This window comes from Scatophagus argus, chromosome 16, assembly GCF_020382885.2.
Source record: "Scatophagus argus isolate fScaArg1 chromosome 16, fScaArg1.pri, whole genome shotgun sequence".
Lineage (NCBI taxonomy): Eukaryota > Metazoa > Chordata > Actinopteri > Scatophagidae > Scatophagus > Scatophagus argus.
This window is the reverse complement of record NC_058508.1, coordinates 15,069,048-15,087,813: the sequence shown is the minus strand read 5'-3', so window position 1 is coordinate 15,087,813 and position 18,766 is coordinate 15,069,048. Positions and strand designations below refer to the sequence as shown.

Here is an 18,766-nt window from a genome sequence, read left to right as displayed (position 1 = left end):
GCTACAACAAATACTGTGCAGACGCTTTCCGGTGAAGATGAGCCATCGCTTTCTTTCTGTGAGAAGGTTGTGTACAGCACAAAGAAGACATTACCCGAAGGCAAAGTGAGAGAAACCTCAGTTTGGTATTATCGTCAGAGTTTATTAAATTTTATTTCTTTTATCTTTGTACTCAACCCCTGTGGTTAGGTGTAGGTCATATATAAAATTTATAGATTGGATATATGACAAATTTATGTCTTTTTTCAGTGTTATCACTGATGAGCAATAGCCGAGGGTTACAGAGAGAACACAGTGGTGGTCATCTAGACTTACAGTTCTTTTATTTTTAGAGATTTTTTGCCACCACTGGGCATTAATAAGCTAGATATTGAATTCCCTAACCAGCCTTTCGATTATACAAGCACTGTCAGCACTTAAGAGCCTTCCTGCTGTGGATACTAACACAGCCATGGGGCTGACTAACATGTGTCTGAGCACTTCTGGGCTCCATGGCATCAGAGTGGGGGTGGGGACCTGCTGTGCCTCACCATTGTGGGGGATCACAATCATAGTTGTCCACTGATCACAATTCTCCTATTCCCAAAGTGTGTTAACTTAATACACCACAGGACTTTCGAATCTAAGTATCCCCAGGGACAGGCAATAGAGATGATCATCCTCTCGTGTTTCCCTCCTATTGCTTCTCACGTCATCCCTAAAGCAATGATGACTTTGAAAGAGATTTCTATCTCAATTTGATCTCATCACATATTAAATGTCTGCGCAAATCTGAATTTAATGTAATCTAAACGGAGATAGTATGTCATTGGATAGCTTTAATAGAGTTTCGCTTAATTAATTAATTTAAGCCATATTTTGTTTCATGATAGTGGGAAAGGGTGATATTTTTTTGGGGGGGCAAACCATGCAAATTCACGGCAATGTCTGTTCCGTGAATTTAACACTTCAGAGGAACTGAACGAATTATTGTCTTCTGTTCCTCCTTCAGGTAAACAGAGGAGACTATGTGCCATCATATCCTCATCAAAGCAACAAATAGTGAATGATCATTTCAGGAAAGGATGAGGCAAGGCTCAATTACGTCAGTGAGCGGGGGGTGGGGGTTAGGTATGGCTGGAGCACTTCCACCGATGATATATGGAAAGTTTGAATGATAACCAGGGGTTGTTCAGGAAATGGCTCTGAGTGGCAGCTACAGTGCACACTTACTTACTGTCAATATACTGTGGGATACATAATACATTTCTTGTAAATGATGACTGTCATTTTCTTGCTGTGGTTTACCCAGGCTAGTGTGTAAAAGAGAACGGTTGGATAGAAGGATAGAAATATGTGGGAATACACAGTTGATATAATATCAGATAAACAGGTCACCACATAGACTGGACATTTTGGATATACACAATTAAAAAGATGAGGAGCAGAAAAGAATCTCTAATGGTCTCAGTCATCATTAAGTTATTTATGAAAGTGCTTGCTCTTTTCATTGTGTTGAAATCAATTTTGTGGTGGAAATGTGTAATAAAAAATCTGACAGACCTTTTCATTTGACTCTTCAGGCAGCATGAACTTGTGCATTGTCAGTATTAAAAGAAAATTGTGCCTTTCGCCACAAGAGAAATCTTTCTGTAGCAGGGATATGTACATATATTCTCATTTTTCTATTTCTAATGCATATGATGGTTGTGTATCTGGGTCAGGGACATGCTGTCCTGTAGTTCTGCCACTGGTTGAATAAGTAGAGAACACCTTGCATCCGTTAAGCTGTTAGAGCGGCCCCATGGTGATGTGCAATTTATTTGCCTCTTGTCAATCCATTGAGTGCCCTCCTTTATAGTCAGTGTATATCATTATTCTGTGTCTTTGTCTGCACTCTAACTGTGCCCTTTTTTCTCAGAGGATCCCCTATTTACCCATTCATCTTAACCGGTACAGTATGCTGAGTAATACAATTCAAACTGGTTTACACCCATCACAGTTTCTCCCTAAAATGGTCCTCCAGAAGCTACATGTTGATTTTAATCAATTTAAATTCTTATATAACAGTAACATTTCCACTGGACAACTGATTTAATATATAAAGGTTAAAAATATTTGTATTCATCTTAGCCCTTACCTTCTCTAATCTGTATATCACAGATTCAATTCAGTTCAATTCAATTTATTTATACAGCATCAAATCACAATAACAGTTGTCTCATGACACTTCTCTCTTTATCTCGTTAATTTGATTTTTAGACCCAACAAAACCCCATGAGCAAGCACTTGGTGACAGTGGCGAGGAAAAACTTCCATTAGAAGGCAGAAACCTCAGAGCAGACCTTGGCTGTCGATGGGCGGCCATCTGCATTGACTGGTTGAGTTGTGTTTGTGTGTGTGTGTGTTCAATTAAATTTTATTTAAAGTGCCAATTCATAACACAGTTATCTCAAGACACTTTACAGGTGTGTAAACAACACATTCAAAAAAAGAAGAGAATCAGAGAGAAACCGGTCACAGGGCAAAACCCCACACTGAGTAAGCATTTAGCAACAGTGGCAAGGAAAAACTTCCTTTTAACAGGCAGAAACCTCGAGCAGAACCAGACATTCACATAATTGTTTACAGTCAGTCTCCTGTTTTGCAGAGCCTTATCCTTATGTAGGCTAATGTTACAATGATAAATAAACTTTTTCTGAGCTCATTTACAAAAGTTAAGGCTAGTTGTCAAACACTCCATGCAAACCCAGAACGCATTATATAAACCCTATCATACCGTACATTCCAGCCTATTCTGTTATGATTAAAAAATACTGACCTGCATGTTGTTTAATGAATAAAAAACAAGTTCTGACCATAATCAAAGCAGTTAATGTAGTGAAAGATTGCAGAAAGGTACTGAGAAAACAGTATATAGTGTGTAACAGTGTATAAGATCAAGACAAAGTTTCTTGGAGAGGGCAGCAGCACTCAGTCAGTATGAACAACAGAGGTAATAAAATGCATAAAGATGGTTTGTCGGTCAGGTGTGGGTGGTTGATTTTTGCAAGTCGGGTGGTTGTGGATTGGCTCTGACAACAAGTCGGGCGGGTGCGGGTATTCAAAAGTCCACACCCGCACATCACTTATCAACAGGCATCACATTAAACAGGGAGGAAAGAGCGTGAGTGCTCTGTATCCAAATCAGCCCTAACCTTTGATGATATGATGGCAAATTAAACTTTCATTTTACAACCAACCAATGCGCTACGTAGCTACATCAGGACAGAGTCAGTGGACTGAAGAATCTGAATTGCTATGGGACAACGTCAGGGAGGGACAGACAGGGAGTTACCCGAATCTGCTGCGTAGCTAACGTGCAGAATGTTTCAGAAAACAGTTTAGAGGCTTACAGATTGTACTTACCATTACTGCACTGTAACACTGCACTGAAAAGTGTCCTGCTGAGGCAGCCTCTACTTGAATTTAGATCCATATTTATGATAATATTTTCTCTTTTAATTGTGGGCATTCAGATTCAGCTCTCCTCATTCCTTCCAGTATGTTTTAATATTTAGTATGGATTTTATTGTCTCTTGAAACCATGCTCAAATTTTGCTCATTTTTTTAAAAGTTTGATATCATTGATCCTCTAATGAGGTAGAATTTCACACTTGGTTATCTTCTTTCTTGTTTTTTACACACATATTTATATATATTTTACTGGAATGAATACTATTTCTGAGTTTTGTGTGGAGGTTGTAATGAGCCAATGCCGTGCTGTTGCGCACACAAAGATTTGGGTTTCTTTAGTCTCTTCAACTGTGTCATTAGATGGCCAGTGCTGTGTCATTATGGAGCACAGGCATGGGTGGAAGCAGCAGGAGAACAAGGTTCAGCAAGCTCTTTTTCTCATAGATCCTCCTCCGCATGTCCCCCTCTGTCTTTCTGTCCATCTGTCTGTCTGTATTTTTGTCGCTCTCTCTCTCCCTCTCTCTCTTTCTCTTTCACACTTCAGCTCTCAGAGTGTACATGCAAATGTAGAAATGCAAATTGTTTCCCCAGGCTTAGGTCTCAAATGCTATGCCATGCCCCTTTTCTTCATATTCTCTAGTTTCCAGCTGTTAAAGCTGCTGTTTTTGCTTATTAAAGCCCTTGAGATGATCTGAGATGCCAGACTCAAAATAATTAGTTTGATAAACCTATATTTTTAATGAGGAGCAGAGTAGAAAGAAAGAGAGGGGGTGGGGGGACCTCTTTGGGGGGGGGCTATTCTCTCATGGTCGATCTTACAGGATGCATTGAAATGGCTTTTCCTTAATCCAGCAACGTGTGTGTTTTTATCTACAGAAGAGTGTCCCAAAGCAGTTTTTTTCAACAATTATCTAATCCTTTTTTTTCCTGTGCTTTTTGGAGGGGCTTTGGGGGTGGGAATGATATGTGACTATTGCCCAGAGGTGCCATCGTGATGTGCTTTTGTGTCTTTTGTTTTGAAATAATGCTCTTTATGAGTTTTTAATGTGTTTTTCTCCTCCATCTTCCCTTTAGATTAAAGATCCTGACTCTCAATCTATCCCACAGCTCAACCTTTTATTGGGCTATATTTCCACTTTATTTTTCATCCGTTGTTGTACGCTCAAGTGGAAAAGCTCTGGCTTAGAGAGATACATCAAGGGCAAAATGACCTCTGAAATTATCCTGAGTAGACATCACAGCATCTCTCGCAGAGTTTGAAGAGAATTTAAGGACTTTGATAAATGCGAAAATGCATGGATGGATAGATTTAGGAATGTATGTCACTTTAAATGTCTTCAGACAATAACAAACAGGTAACAAGAACTGAGGGATTTGGCAAACTATGCTGTCATGGTCAGATGTGGAGGTGCAGTGCCTGATGGATTTGGCTGTAGAAAGGACATAAGCTTGAGGAAAAGCGCACATTAAAACTTTTACCATTTTGGTTTGTTATGAGGATAATAATCCAAAACGTGCCACAGAGGAGCTCTATTGAAGACAAGTGCAGTGATCTCATCAGAACCAGTCACACTGCCAGAAACTCTCTAAATAAACTTGAAAAATCTTGCCGAATTTGCAACATGTTTTCATCAGAGAAAACTATAGCCTTATCACTTCTGTCTGCCTTAAGGTTGAGGATGCAAAAATATTATCCAGCATGAAAATCTGGTTTTCTTTCTGTTGTTACTTACCGTTCATAGTCTTAAACCTCATTTATGTTTAAATCATTTTTGAAAACAAATTTTGAATTGGACCCACAATGACAATCTTTCTGATTAGCCCTGTTACGTTAATTTAACCTGCAAAACTCCATTTTGAATATTCAGCTACTTCTCATCTCTGCTTTTTTTTGTATGGATGAGTAATAATATTCACTTCAGAAACAGGTGATGATGATGATGTCCCCATACTCATTGCCACCATGATATTGACTGTTTACTGTCTCACTGATTTCTCTGTGTGTGAAAGAACTCATGCAGTCACATGGTCAGTTACCTCAGTAGGACTCACTACACACACACACACACACACACACACATATATATAAACACACAAATCTTTCCTTATTTTTCCCAGTGCCTATGATTGCAAATACTGCAGGGCGTCCCCTCTCTCCAACAATTCGTACAAAGTCATTTTCTAATCAAAAGGTGCAATTACACACCCCTGAGCTTTGCCAAGCAGGGGGAGCTCAGTTGTGCGTATCTGTATGTTTGTTTTCATTCATGTGTGCAGAAGCCTTATTGTTAGCAGGCTGCTCGGAGTGAAGGGAGTCGTCAGCAAGTTCGAGCGGGCTATCGGCTTCTATGGCTGAACACACTTCACAAGTATGTGTTTGCTCACATCTGCTCATGTGAGAGAGAGAGGGAAAAGGACAACGAATCCCGTGTTGCCATAGCAACGAAAGGGAACGTTACCCCCAGCCCCAAATGTTCAACATGGATTCGGTTGTGTGTGCGTGTGTCTGAACATGTGTGGTGCATAGTGTCAGTCTGGAACCCTGGGAAGACCACCCCCACCCCTACCCCACTCCACCACCAGCTCTTCCTCTTCCTGCGAACATGAGAATAGATTGCAGTTGTTCTGCTTCTCTTTCATCTGCCTGCGTGTTGTGTGGAGACCACCAGCGAGGCGCGTCTGACGTTTTTCATCCTCAACCTGAGTCATCCACTTTTCCCTCCATAGGATGAAAGGAGCTCTACTGAGAATTTCCCCCTGAGGTGGGCAGACAGGAAATACAGTCACCTTCAGTCCTGCTGGTTTTGTGTCTGTCCACATGTAAGAGCTGTCTGAAGAGTGTCTCTTTGTCATTTTCATCATGTCTCTCCATGAGTGCCCAGGTCACGTGGGTGTGTGAATGGTCTAATAATCCTAATGACCCTGTTGCAGATGTGGATTTTAGGCTAGTGTGTGTACAGTAGGTGTGTGTGTGTGTGTGTCCCTCTAACAGGAGGGTGCCAGAATGGAAAGGCAGTAAGAGCAGTAATTATGGCCCCCCATGTTCAGCAGAAACATCAGAGGGAAGTAATTTGTTGCTCTATATTTAATCAGTGGAGATAACGAGACTGACTGCAGCTGTCTGGGCCTATGGGCAGGCAGACAAGCAGGAACACCATTTCCTCCAAAACCTATTAGTCTTTAATGCAGCCAGACGCCGTGTCTTATTTCCATACTTTTCAGTGTTCAAATAATCATTATCACCCTTTCTATCTCCAATTTGCTCAATTGTGCACTTTTTCGTCCTCCACCTCTATTCTCTTCCTACCACTTGTTTCCTCTCTTCTGTTTCTTGACTTGGCTATAAAAGGAGTGTTTCATCTCTTCAATCACCTGCAGTGCTCCCTGTATACTTTTCCCCTTTTTCTCTCTTATGCACCTTCCTTATTTCTCTCTCTCTCTTAGGGTGCAAGTAGAGTTCTATGTGAATGAGAACACTTTCAAGGAGCGCCTCAAGCTATTCTTCATCAAAAACCAAAGATCCAGTGAGTTGCCTTTGTCTGGGATCATGCTTTCTCTATCTGTAATTAGCTGGGTGAATTTTTCTGCTGTCTGCCTTCTTACCACATGACCAGCTCTTTAGCCTGTGATGTGTTGTCACTCTTGCTTCCGTATTTCATCACCAGCTGTTCAACTTGTCCACTCTTGGTGACTGTTTTATATCTCTGTGAGGTGATTTCAAAGATCTGTGGATTCATATATATTTACATATAAATGTAATGCTTTTTACATTTATTTTCTCCTGCATGCATAAAGTTATTCAATATATACTCACAAAACCTTAAATGAAGTAGACATAGGTCTATTTTGTACCTAATTAGTTATCAAAAAAAGTTGTTATATCATTCATTAATTTTCATTAAGGGATCAAACAGTGCTTAAATGACACGGTGTAATGAAACTTAGGGATAAAGAAGATGCGGTTGCAAGATAAAACACTGAATACATTTTCTCCTGCCAGCTACAATCATTGCTGAAAAGATATGATCAATCATGGTTTTTTGGGAAAGAATTTCGGGACTGGTAAACTTTTTGGTTCTGATGATAAACAACATATGGGGTGTTATTAACCATTCCGCTGTTATTATTTTGTGTGTCTTCTAAACCTTCTGTTTGTATCTTTGATCCAAAAAGAAATTACACTACCTAAACAAATCCTACAGACCTCTATTCAGAGATTTTTTTAATCATGCATGAAAACATTTGTAATTGCTTTAAACAATTAAACAAAATGTGTCTTTACAGCCTGGTATTTGTTTGCACTGACTGTGTTCTTTTGGGATTGCAGGTTTACGAGTGCGAATGTTTAACTTTGCTCTGAAAGTGCTGAGCTGCCTCCTCTACATTGTCAGAGTCTTACTGGACAACCCGCAAGAGGGAAGACAGGACTGGTGAGAGAATTGGTGATAACAGTGGCCTAATGAGGTGAAACAAAATCTCTGGGAGTGGGGAAGGCCTGATAGCAGCAACAAGCAGGTCAATAACAGTGTGTATAGACTATCCCGTAAAAAGACTGAACGTGAGATGGTGGTAGCAGAGGACAAGGGGTGGAGATGCAATCAGGAAAGTAATCTGATATTTGGATTCAGATGAGTCCAATTTCGGTGAAAGAAACTGGACAAGAGGTCACTTTCATTGCTGTTTTTGTGGTTTTCTTTCTGCAGTGTGAGCGGAGTAAACTGCACAAAACAAAACACATCGTCCCGTCCCTGGAGTGAGTTTGACTGGTGAGTCTCTAATTAGAAGTGATGACTTCAGCCTGCGGACGAAGACAATGAAACCGCACACCCTGGAGGACTGGCATCCCCAACACCGGCCCAGTGGTCGGAAACGTTGTATAACGCAATCAATGCAACTTCACTTATCTGATGCAATTCACAATGTTGATATTGAGCATTACAGACCCACATTCATTTATCACAATCCAACCATATGGATTACCTGTCAACATAATATGTATGTAGTGCCTGTATAGTCTAATCAACAGCGATCTAGAGGAGATAAAGCGTGTAATCTACAACAGCAGAGAGAGGGAGAGAAATCAGGAAGTGGACCTGAGGCTATGCCATGTCTCCTGCTCCGGGACCTATTGATCTAATTGGTGGCTGGTGACACTGGCTTAGCTCTGGCTCCACATGAATAAGGAGCCTGACAGAGTGAGCTCAGGAAAGGGATGGGCTGCCTCCTGCTCCAGGCAGCAGACTCGTAGGAGCAAACAAGAGAGCAGGCAGGCAAGCAGCCATGATAAGCCCCAGGGTGTCTTTGGCAAAAAAATACAGCCTTTCTCTCTCAATAAGGCTGTAAATTCCCATTTGACTGTGTGAATATTACTTTCCCCTTACAATATGAGCACACTGGCAGCTGTGCTCTCAACTGTTGTTCAGTTGTAAACAACATAATTCAATTTTATGCAGTGACATGAGCTCTGTTCATGGCCCCTGTCGAGTGTCATTGTATTCGGAAGAAAAGAATTTTAATATTTTGTTCATTTAATTTCAGTCCAGTGATATTCATTTAATTTTTGTCTTTTTTGTCACACCTCTCTGCTTTGCTCTTTCCACTCTAGGAAACTGATCATCTGGGTGGATAGACCTCTACCCCTCTGGGCACTGCAGGTCAGACAGATCAGTACACTCCTATGTAAACAAGGACTCTGTTGACACATGTATCTGCAATCATAATATCTACATTGCTTTTATTGGTTTATCAGCATTTAATTTACACATGATTTTAGGGCTTATAAAATCAAAACATTTTACCTGACGCACAAGTATTTACACTTACAGTATGATTGCATACACATATATGTACACAATCAGACACCAGATCGTCTCTTGCTTCACTTAAACCTGTTCCCTCTGAAGCTCAATCATCAGCACGCCTACTGATTCCACCTACGCTCTTCTCTTCTATCTCCGCGACTCCTAATTTCTCTCTGCTCTGGTCTCTCTCCGACTACCTTTACTCCTCTCTGTGTCTGCTTTCCCCTCTATGTCTGCCTCTCTGAATTCCTCTATAACACACACTCTCTCTTTCTCTCTTTTGCAGGTGCTTGTGGCTTTCATAAGCTTTTCAGAAACTATGTTGCTAGTTTATCTCAGCTACAAGGTAAGTGACTCCTGGGCCCCTCAACTACCCATCTGAAGCCTTTTGTGACAACTGTAGCTGTGATGTCTACATGTGTAGCACATGTGTGGGAGACACAACATTTTTAACACTGTGCTACATTACGAAGAAATGCCAAATCATATTAAAGTGCACAAACAAAGCGAACTACCTATTAACAGCAATGCTAATGGCAAAAGAGGTAAAGATTCTGAATGTCAGAGCAACCAGCAAGGAGCATGACTGTTAATTTGTTTTAAGACAGTGTTACATCAGACAAGTCTATTTGTTCAAAATATGGGAATATATGTCTTACAGCGTCAACAATTTTTTGCAGGCTTATCATTGTGATAGATTATGTGTACAAATTAACTCAATATAAATACACTCCTCTCCCACTCTACGCCTCTCCTAGCACTGTCTTTTATACACCAATAACCTCAGTGCCGTATTTCCTGTCGTCAAACTTGCCTCCTGCTGGGTCGACCCATCCTGGGCCTGAAAACCGCATGACCAAAGCTCCAGTCCAAAGCTCTTGTATTTGCAGTGTAAACACCAACACTCTGTTGCTCCGGGCTCCCTGTCCAGGCAGTCTGTTACAGTGATGGGATTTGCTGGCTGCACAGATAACTGAGCTTGCTAGCTTATTGCAGCTATGATTAGCAGCAAACTCCCATGTGACAAGAGAAAAGGTCTGTGTTGCAACCATCCCCTCGAAACACCTCTCAGACAGGGTTTGAGGGTGGTGTCTCACCCCTTGCATTTTCTTTTCTCCCCCGATGCTGCTCCTTTGCTCTTGCATTGAGGTTTCCTCAGCACCACCCCATTATTGACACATCAGATGGAGTTAAGGGGCGGCCCCTGTGCTGCTGTAGTGAGGGACGATCACTCAACGGGTTGGCCTGCCTTTGATGTACTTGACACTATAAGCCTATAAAGGGCTCCCTCTGCAGATTACTCTGGAGGCTAGAGGGCTTAGCATTTGGAGCTGACTGATTCCTGTGGACATACCCTGTGCCTGTCCACCTACACTAGTCAGATTCAGGTCAGCCATATGTAGGTGGCAGACACATAAAAACAGCCATGGGTGACATCTTAATTGAAAGGCAAGCAATGCTTCCTCCTCTCCCAAAGGGCACAAGGGAGTTGTATAACCCTTACACATCCAGATGTATTCTATGGTGCACAAGCTAGTCAATTTGTCGCTTTACACTCTCTGCAATCAGGCCTGTTATGTGGTAATCCTCTTAGGTCGACATGACATTGGAGTTTTCTGACCCCTCTGTGTGGTTTTTGTTTCCAGGGCAACGTTTGGGAGCAAGTACTACGTGTCCCCTTCATTCTGGAGATGATCAGCGCTGTTCCCTTCATGATCACTGTGAGTGGAAGGATATGTCATCGGAAATGTTGTTACGCTATATAGACAAAAGTATTGGGACACGAGACCACTATACCAACAGGGATTTTAATGACATCGCATTCTAAATACATAGACATTAATATGGAGTTGGTCCCCCCCTTTGCAGCTATAGCAGCTTCCCCTCTTCTGGGAAGGCTATCCACAAGATATTTGGCCATTTTTGTGGAAAATCAAAGGTGTTTGATGGAGCTGAGGTCAGGGCACTGTTTGCACCAGTTAAGTTATTCCATACTAAACTCATCCAAGTAAGTGGTCTAGCTCAGCCCTTAAAACAGCCCCATACTATACCTGAATTCAATAATAAAGAAATTTGCCCCAATACTTTTGTCTATATAGTATATATGCTCACACAACCCTTTTACACTGAGATCCTGTGACTGTATACAACATATGAGAAAGTACAATGTGACAGACAGCCAAACAGACTGAAGCTTTATCTTCTTGACAGGTGATTTTGCCTTCTCTCAGAAACCTCTTCATCCCTGTGTTTCTCAATTGCTGGCTAGCCAAACATGCTCTGGAGAACATGATAGTGAGTGACGGACTATCTCCCTTTCCAATTTTCCCATTACTTTCATCTCAAATCCCTGTTTTCTTGTTGGCATGTCCTTGCCCCCCAGTGTCTCTTTCATTTCAGCTCACCAGCTTTTTCTGCTATGAGGGTAAATCAGTCACAAAACATTTAAACTTGCACCTTGGGCTTGTCACTGAAGCTTTTCACTTTCCCTACCTCCTCTGTCCAACAACCAACATGCCTTTCTGCTCCATATATCGTAAACTTTGCCATTTTTGTCTCCCTTTGGTACGATTTTTATTTCATCCATTGTTTTTTTGCCTTTTCCCCGCTACCCCTCAACTGAATTTAATCCTCGTTTTACACCTTAACAATGCCACATGTGGACTTTTAACCTTTCCATACATGAAATCATATCTTTGTCTGCCTCTCTGCAGAATGATCTCCACAGGGCAATCCAGAGGACACACTCAGCCATGTTTAACCAGGTGGTGATACTCATCAGCACTCTGGTCTGTCTCATGTTTACATGGTAGGTACCCTCGCTGCTGACATTGAACTGAAGGGCGGGGTACACTATGGAGAGTGAAAGGTGTCACAGTTGTGGACAGGGTGAGGAAGGAGGATGAGATGGACAAGAGATGCAATCAAAAGCATCACACTTGCAGAAAAAAGATAGTAGTAGCTCCTGGATCTGAGATGGAGAAAGGAGGGCAAGGTCATTTGTAACTGTGTGAGATAGCGCTCTGAAATGACAAGCGGTGATTGCTTCATTGCAGTGGAGGATGTGTCTGTTTGCTGCATATCTGGTGTGAAAGCTTGGGCTAATCCAGAAGATCCTACACATAGCTTGAATTAAGCTTTGTTTATATTTGTGTGAAACACCATGGCTCAGGTCTCTGCAGATGACGTGTGAGCTACAAGCCTGCACCGTGGCGTTTATGCTTAATGTTAGCTGCAGTAATTCCCCGAAACATCAGGGGGCAAGAACCTAAACATTCTGTGAGGAAGCAAGAGGTCGATAAATGTTTACCAGTCGAACACAGATAACAGTGCGCTGCGCTACAGTTCCTCAAAGTTGAGGATGCATCGACTTGTTTATGGCTATTAAAACGATAAGTGTGCCAGAATGAGAAGCTGTTTACTGAACCGTTCAGTGTTTGAAAAAGTTAGCATGCAAATGTTTGCAGCATTAAGAATAGATAACCCACAGACACAAACATCGTGAAGAGAAAAACCTAATCTTGTTGGCACACTTGTTGTAAATCCAAAATGAGAAGAGCAGTTGTCCTCGTGCTTACTCAATCAAGCGTCATGAAGATGTTTGTAGAGGTGAGCCTGTTCAGTTCAGCCAGCCATCTTCGTACGCTTCCATCCTGAATTGCAAGTACTTTGAGGTGCATGACCAAGTATCGGGACAACTTAGGGATTCTTTAGAGCACGAGGTGTGAAGACGTAATGCGGCGCACACCCTCAGGTTGGCAATTGTCTGCTGACTCCTCTGTCACTTAGAGATTAATAATGTGCAATGTGCAATAATGTGTTCAGCCACATGCTTTTCACTCCAAAAAATAAGTTCACGGTGTCCCACAAATGCGCTCAAACATGCATCCCCATCCCCACACACATATGCACAGGAGTTAAAACATCAGCTCCCCATGCAAATTGACCTCCACAAGTGCCTACACGTCGCCCTGCAGATGAAATCTCTCTCTCGGCAATGCTCACTTCCTCTTCTTACTTTCTCCATCTCTGCCACCATGTGTGGACCTTCATCAGTATCTGCGGTATCCAACACCTTGAACGTGCAGGCAACAACCTGACCCTATTTGACTCACTCTACTTCTGTGTGGTCACCTTCTCCACGGTGGGCTTTGGAGACGTCACCCCCCAAATATGGCCGTCGCAGCTCCTGGTGGTCATCATGATCTTTGTGGCACTCATTGTGCTTCCCATACAGGTGAGAAGCAATAGTGACAGCTTGAATGTAATGCAGTTCAACAAATGAGATAAGGCTACATAACAGAAAGCTTTAAAAGTGAGTTTTTCAAAGTGATCCAAAACCCTCACTGATTTCATGAGCCCTGAAGCACTGAAGGAAAAATCCATCTCATCTGTTTCATATTTTATTTTCAATTTGATAGCCAACAGGGGTGTGACACCTTGTCTTCAAGGTTATGCAGTGGTTGACAAATCCCAGATAAACTGAACACAGTAAGGCCTTTAAAATGATCATAAAAATCATTCCTAACATCAATTTGTGGGATAGCTTTCCAGTCTACAAAAGCAATTTTGTTTTCTTTGCTAAGCTCATTAGAGTTGAGCTTTCTCTTTAAAGAGTAATAATTCTTGCATTTCCCCCCTTGCACAGTAATGTGATGAGTCATTGCATCCTACGTACGTTTACAAAACTATTTTTAATCACAGTGTTTTCCTTACTCGCTCAGTTCACCAAATAAATCCCCCCCACCCCACCCCGTCATTTAACTGTTCCACAGAGGGAATTTCAGGAACATTCACACACACAACAACAAAAAATATATATATGTAAGCACTGATAAAAACACAGAGACTAACATATCAGTTGCATTGTATCCTGGTAGTTGTTATTCATATCTGTGTAAACCTTTTACCCCAGAGGCAGCTCACATACCTGTGCATCCTTGAAAAGATGAGAAAGTGCTAATAGGAAGAAATTCCTCTGTGTGTGTGTGTGTGTGTGTGTGTGTGTAGTGTGTGTAGTGTGCCTGCAGTTAGAGGAGGGCCTCTCTGGGCAGGATCATCACGCTCACACACACTACTGATAAACAATTCACAAATGATTTAGTTTACTGACATTCTTGCCTTGCCGTAAATTGGATTTCTTTTGTGATGACACTGCTCATCTTTGATAGCTTTTCTTTTTTTGTTTTTCTTTTTTTTTTTTTTTTTTTACGCCCACGTCACATAAGCAGTAGGTGTGGGACTGCATCCTACGCGTGCCTGAGCAACTGGTTATTGAAAACTCAGCTCTCAGTGTTTTGTTTTTTCCCATCAGCTGTGGCCGGGTGGTAGCAAATATCCTCACAAAACCTTACAGATAAACAAAAGACACAAGCATGAAGTTACTTTCTCTGAGCAAACTCATAAAGAAATGGTGATCTGTGCATCACCAACATGGATGCAATGTCATCCTCCCCACTCCCTCACCCCATCTTTCATCCATAAATACCCCTTGACATTTAGAAACTGGCCCCCCTTAGACCCAACCCCAACCCCCACCTTGTCTGTGTGTGTGTGTGTGTGTGTGTGTGTGTGTGTGTGTGTGTGTGTGTGTGTGTGTGTGTGTGTATACACGTATGTGTCCCTCTGTCTGACTCCGAGTCCTGCCATGACCAGTCTCCAGGCTGCTCAGGGGAGTCAGGGTGCACATCAGGATTCAGCTACTGTGTTTTGCTTTATTGCAGCTTCCGTTGGTTTTCCAATTATTTAGGTGGTTTCTCACATTTGCATTTCACTTTCATCAACTTGAAACAAATCCCAGTAGCAAGATGAAGGCTTGATTGGTCAATCACAAATCTGCCACAGTCTGTGCCATCGAGGACTGACTGTACACAAGTGATGGCTGAATAAAACACAATTGTTATGTGGATGCGTGGGGCCCAGCAATGTTTTCCAGCATTAACAAGCTGATATTATCTCAGTTTAAAACTGATTAAATCTATCTGGAGCAAAATAATTATTTCCCAGAAAAAAACGTCCACAGAATTTTGTTGACATGGCAGACGCTTATGTTTATAAACTTTATCAGTCATTCATTTCAACGTCGTCAGCAGTAAAGTATTGATTTCACTGAAAACCTGGAGATTCTTGGAAAAACACACATTTGTGTGTTATGACTAAAAAAAAAAGTTTCAACACCACTTTGTGTGAACAGGGTTGTTTGGTAATAAAGTGGCATAATGATGGTTCATGCTGGTCTGGTTGAAACCACAAAGGAAAAACAGATTAAGAGGAAACAAAGATGCAGTCATTGTTTGCAAGTGTATGAAGGGTTTGCAGAGAGTGAATGGCTTCTGTCAGTAACCAAACTTTTACCGATAACTAGAGCTGATCTTTTGTTTTGTTTCCTGCATTTCTTCATCTGTAAAATCCCATCATCCATCTATCCATCAAGCTCTCATAAAAGAAATCAATGCAGTTTGGCTCAGGCCTGCCTTCCCCTATTAACCTCTGCTATTATGTTTCATTCAACTGTCAACCTGAACCAAACCTCCACTTTTCCTAATGCCCCCAAACACTCTCCCTAATCAAACGGAAACACTGTGGGCTACAGTACACGGCATTGTTTTCGTTTTATAAACCACCTGGCTCCCCTCTGTATTTTAGCTAGCTTAATCCAATTTCCATCTGCTGAATGTGATCTATGTTGTCCTGAATACAGTTCGAGCAGCTCGCCTTTCTGTGGATGGAGCGGCAGAAGTCCGGGGGGAACTATAGCCGCTACAGGGCGCAGACGGAGAAACACGTGGTGCTGTGTGTCAGCTGTCTCAAGATCGACCTCCTCATGGATTTCCTCAATGAGTTCTTTGCTCACCCCCGACTACAGGTCTCTTCAAATGGTTTTAAGTAGGACAAGAGGGTGTTGGGGTTGGGAGGGGGGGATTCTTGTGTTTGTTGTCTGTAATCCTTATCTGAAGCCCGAGCAGCTGAGGTTAAAGAAGAGGATTAATTCAGCAATAGCAGGGTTTGAGCGACTGCCTTTTTCATGTTGGAGCAGGCGTGCGTGTTTGCTTGAGGATGCATCCATGTGTGTATACACAATGATGAATGTTAAATGCCACACCAGATGTCCAGTACCCTATCATAACCTGAATCTTCATAGATGTTGCACGTAACCTACACGTTGAAGTGCATTTCCTTTGTTTTATTTATTTTGTTAATTTGGGTCCTCACTGCTCCATTACATGTGGTCCAGAGCTTGAGAAACTTTTTGACTACAGCCATAGCTTGACTGTAGTCATTTGCAGTCCGTTTCAGTCTTCCATGGTAGAGACCCACAGCTGGTATTTTCAGATTCAGATTACGTGTTATGTGTCACAGTGCCAAGTCACTGTAGTGTTTTCCTTGGGCCCCAGTTTCAGTTAATTTGTATTAAACAGTAGATGCAGACAAAACCTAATCAAAACACTTCAGGGATGAGGACTATTATTCATTGTCCATCACAGTCAAACAAAAATGTGCTCTTTGCTATCCTCTGTAGTATGCAACTGCCAAGTGTTCATATCTCTACTCTCACCTCTCTAGCATCAGCCCTCAGGTAGGCTCATATTATGTTAAGTGCCCATCTTCAATATGTGGGTCTTACAGTTTATCAAAACTAAATGATAAACTTTAACCATGAAACTTATAAGAAATGTCTTGTCAACATATCAAGTGATTCCACATGGTTTACCAAATTAGGATTACAGACTGAATGCAGTCAGTGAAATTGACACCTGATCCAGCAGACTTCTTGAATCCCCTTCAGTCACAATACCAATTGTGTTGTGTTGTGTGTGTGTGTGTCGTGTCTGCTTGTAGGACTATTATGTGGTGATCCTTTGCCCAGCAGAGATGGATGTCCAGGTTAGAAGGGTCCTTCATGTCCCCCTGTGGGCCCAGAGAGTCATCTACCTGCAGGGTTCTGCCCTCAAAGACCAGGACCTAATGAGGGCCAAGTGAGTCATCAGAAACAGTAACAGCCAAGAGTCTTGCATTAAAAACATCTGTCTGATTTTATAGCTGCACTTAATTTTGTATATGCATGTAATATGTGTCTACAAACGCATTACAACAAATGAAATTTGCAAGAATTAAGTCCAAACCTAAAACAGAGCTGAGACACCTTGAAATGAAATGCAGAAGTTAGAGCTCATCATTAATACCTAAAGCACCCACAGTCTTTACATAACTGCTGTAATTATGGTTTGAGTCGTATCACTTTCATGTGCCCCCTGGTTTCTGACATTACAGCCACAGCACCTGAGGCTGGCTTTGTCACGGGGAAAGAAAAAGCCTGTTTGTTTAATCTCCCCATCTCTTTACCTCCTACTATCTCATCTATAAATGGTGTGGGTTTGAAAGACACATTGGTTTGTTTGTTGTTCTATTGTCCTGCCTTTTTCTCTTTTGTCCTCTCCCTCAATAACATGACAACATCCTCCTTCCTGTGTCTTCTCTCCTCATTGCTTCCTGACTCTCTCTCTCTCTCTCTCTCTGTATTTATCTATCTCTCCTGCTCCAATGGCCACATGCTGTACTAACTGCCTGCAGGATGGACGATGCTGAAGCCTGCTTTATCCTCAGTAACCGGTTTGAAGTCGACCGTATTGCTGCCGTACGTTCCTCACTGCTTCCATGTGTCACCATGACTTCTCACATCGCAGAACACTATAAGTCTGATAATAACTTGTGCTTGGTAATGGGTTTTTAACATTTTGTTTTTCCATAAACATTTCTTAGAATTTGCTTTAAATATTTTCCAGGAGCAACGTGCTTTTTTAAGAACATTGCTTCATAAAAAAAAATTAATGAAAACAGCATTGTAAACAAGAGGATTTAGCTCAATGCATTGGCTTAATTTTTGTGCTTGCTGTTTTATGATTGGGGATGTTTATATTTATCCACTAAAATAATAATTGCTCAGATAAAAGAACTGAAGCTGCGAGTAAAAGAAACACATGTTTCACATAAACTTCACAGGTGCTGTGTTATGTCAGTAAACCAGAACTGAATTGAACACAAGTGAGTCAAAACTAAGACGGCCAAAGCTAGTGGCATGACTCTACTGACAGAGATGTCGGTCAATTCAAGACCCGTTTGGTCCAGGCTTAAATGTTTTGACCACTTTTGAACAGACCTCTAGGAAATTTGGCTGTTCAAAAGTATGTTCTTCTGTAAAAATGCTATTGGATAATTTAAAAAGTTTAACTCAAAATCTTTTGATGGGGAGAGCAGCATCAATGATTAAGTGTGGGGTGGTGCTGATATCTTATAATTTTATTTATATATTGTGCATACATATTTGCTTAGTAGGCATTGAGGACTATTGTGGAAGCCTCTATAACTTATTTTATAAACTGTAGATGCAGAATATGACTTGGCCTTTTTTTTTATCCTTGCTTTCAAATAGAATCACCAAGAAATTGGATTTACATGAAGTTTAGTACCGACATACATGTCTCCCTCAGGACTGTAATCACTTTGGAGATCCCTTAATTTTTCCTCTTGTA

General features: G+C 41.5%; 1 protein-coding gene across 1 annotated transcript in view; it reads left to right on the top strand.

Annotated features, from left to right (window-relative positions):
• LOC124072898 (potassium channel subfamily T member 2) overlaps positions 1-18,766 on the top strand; it is a 38,557-nt gene that overhangs the window by 5,894 nt on the left and 13,897 nt on the right. The window contains exons 3-14 of the mRNA XM_046414669.1: positions 6,880-6,959; positions 7,763-7,865; positions 8,139-8,201; positions 9,041-9,089; positions 9,523-9,582; positions 10,883-10,957; positions 11,448-11,531; positions 11,951-12,045; positions 13,293-13,473; positions 15,937-16,101; positions 17,076-17,212; positions 17,808-17,871. Coding sequence (XP_046270625.1) covers positions 6,880-6,959; positions 7,763-7,865; positions 8,139-8,201; positions 9,041-9,089; positions 9,523-9,582; positions 10,883-10,957; positions 11,448-11,531; positions 11,951-12,045; positions 13,293-13,473; positions 15,937-16,101; positions 17,076-17,212; positions 17,808-17,871 — 1,156 coding nt within the window. The remainder of the gene's footprint in view (positions 1-6,879; positions 6,960-7,762; positions 7,866-8,138; positions 8,202-9,040; positions 9,090-9,522; positions 9,583-10,882; positions 10,958-11,447; positions 11,532-11,950; positions 12,046-13,292; positions 13,474-15,936; positions 16,102-17,075; positions 17,213-17,807; positions 17,872-18,766) is intronic.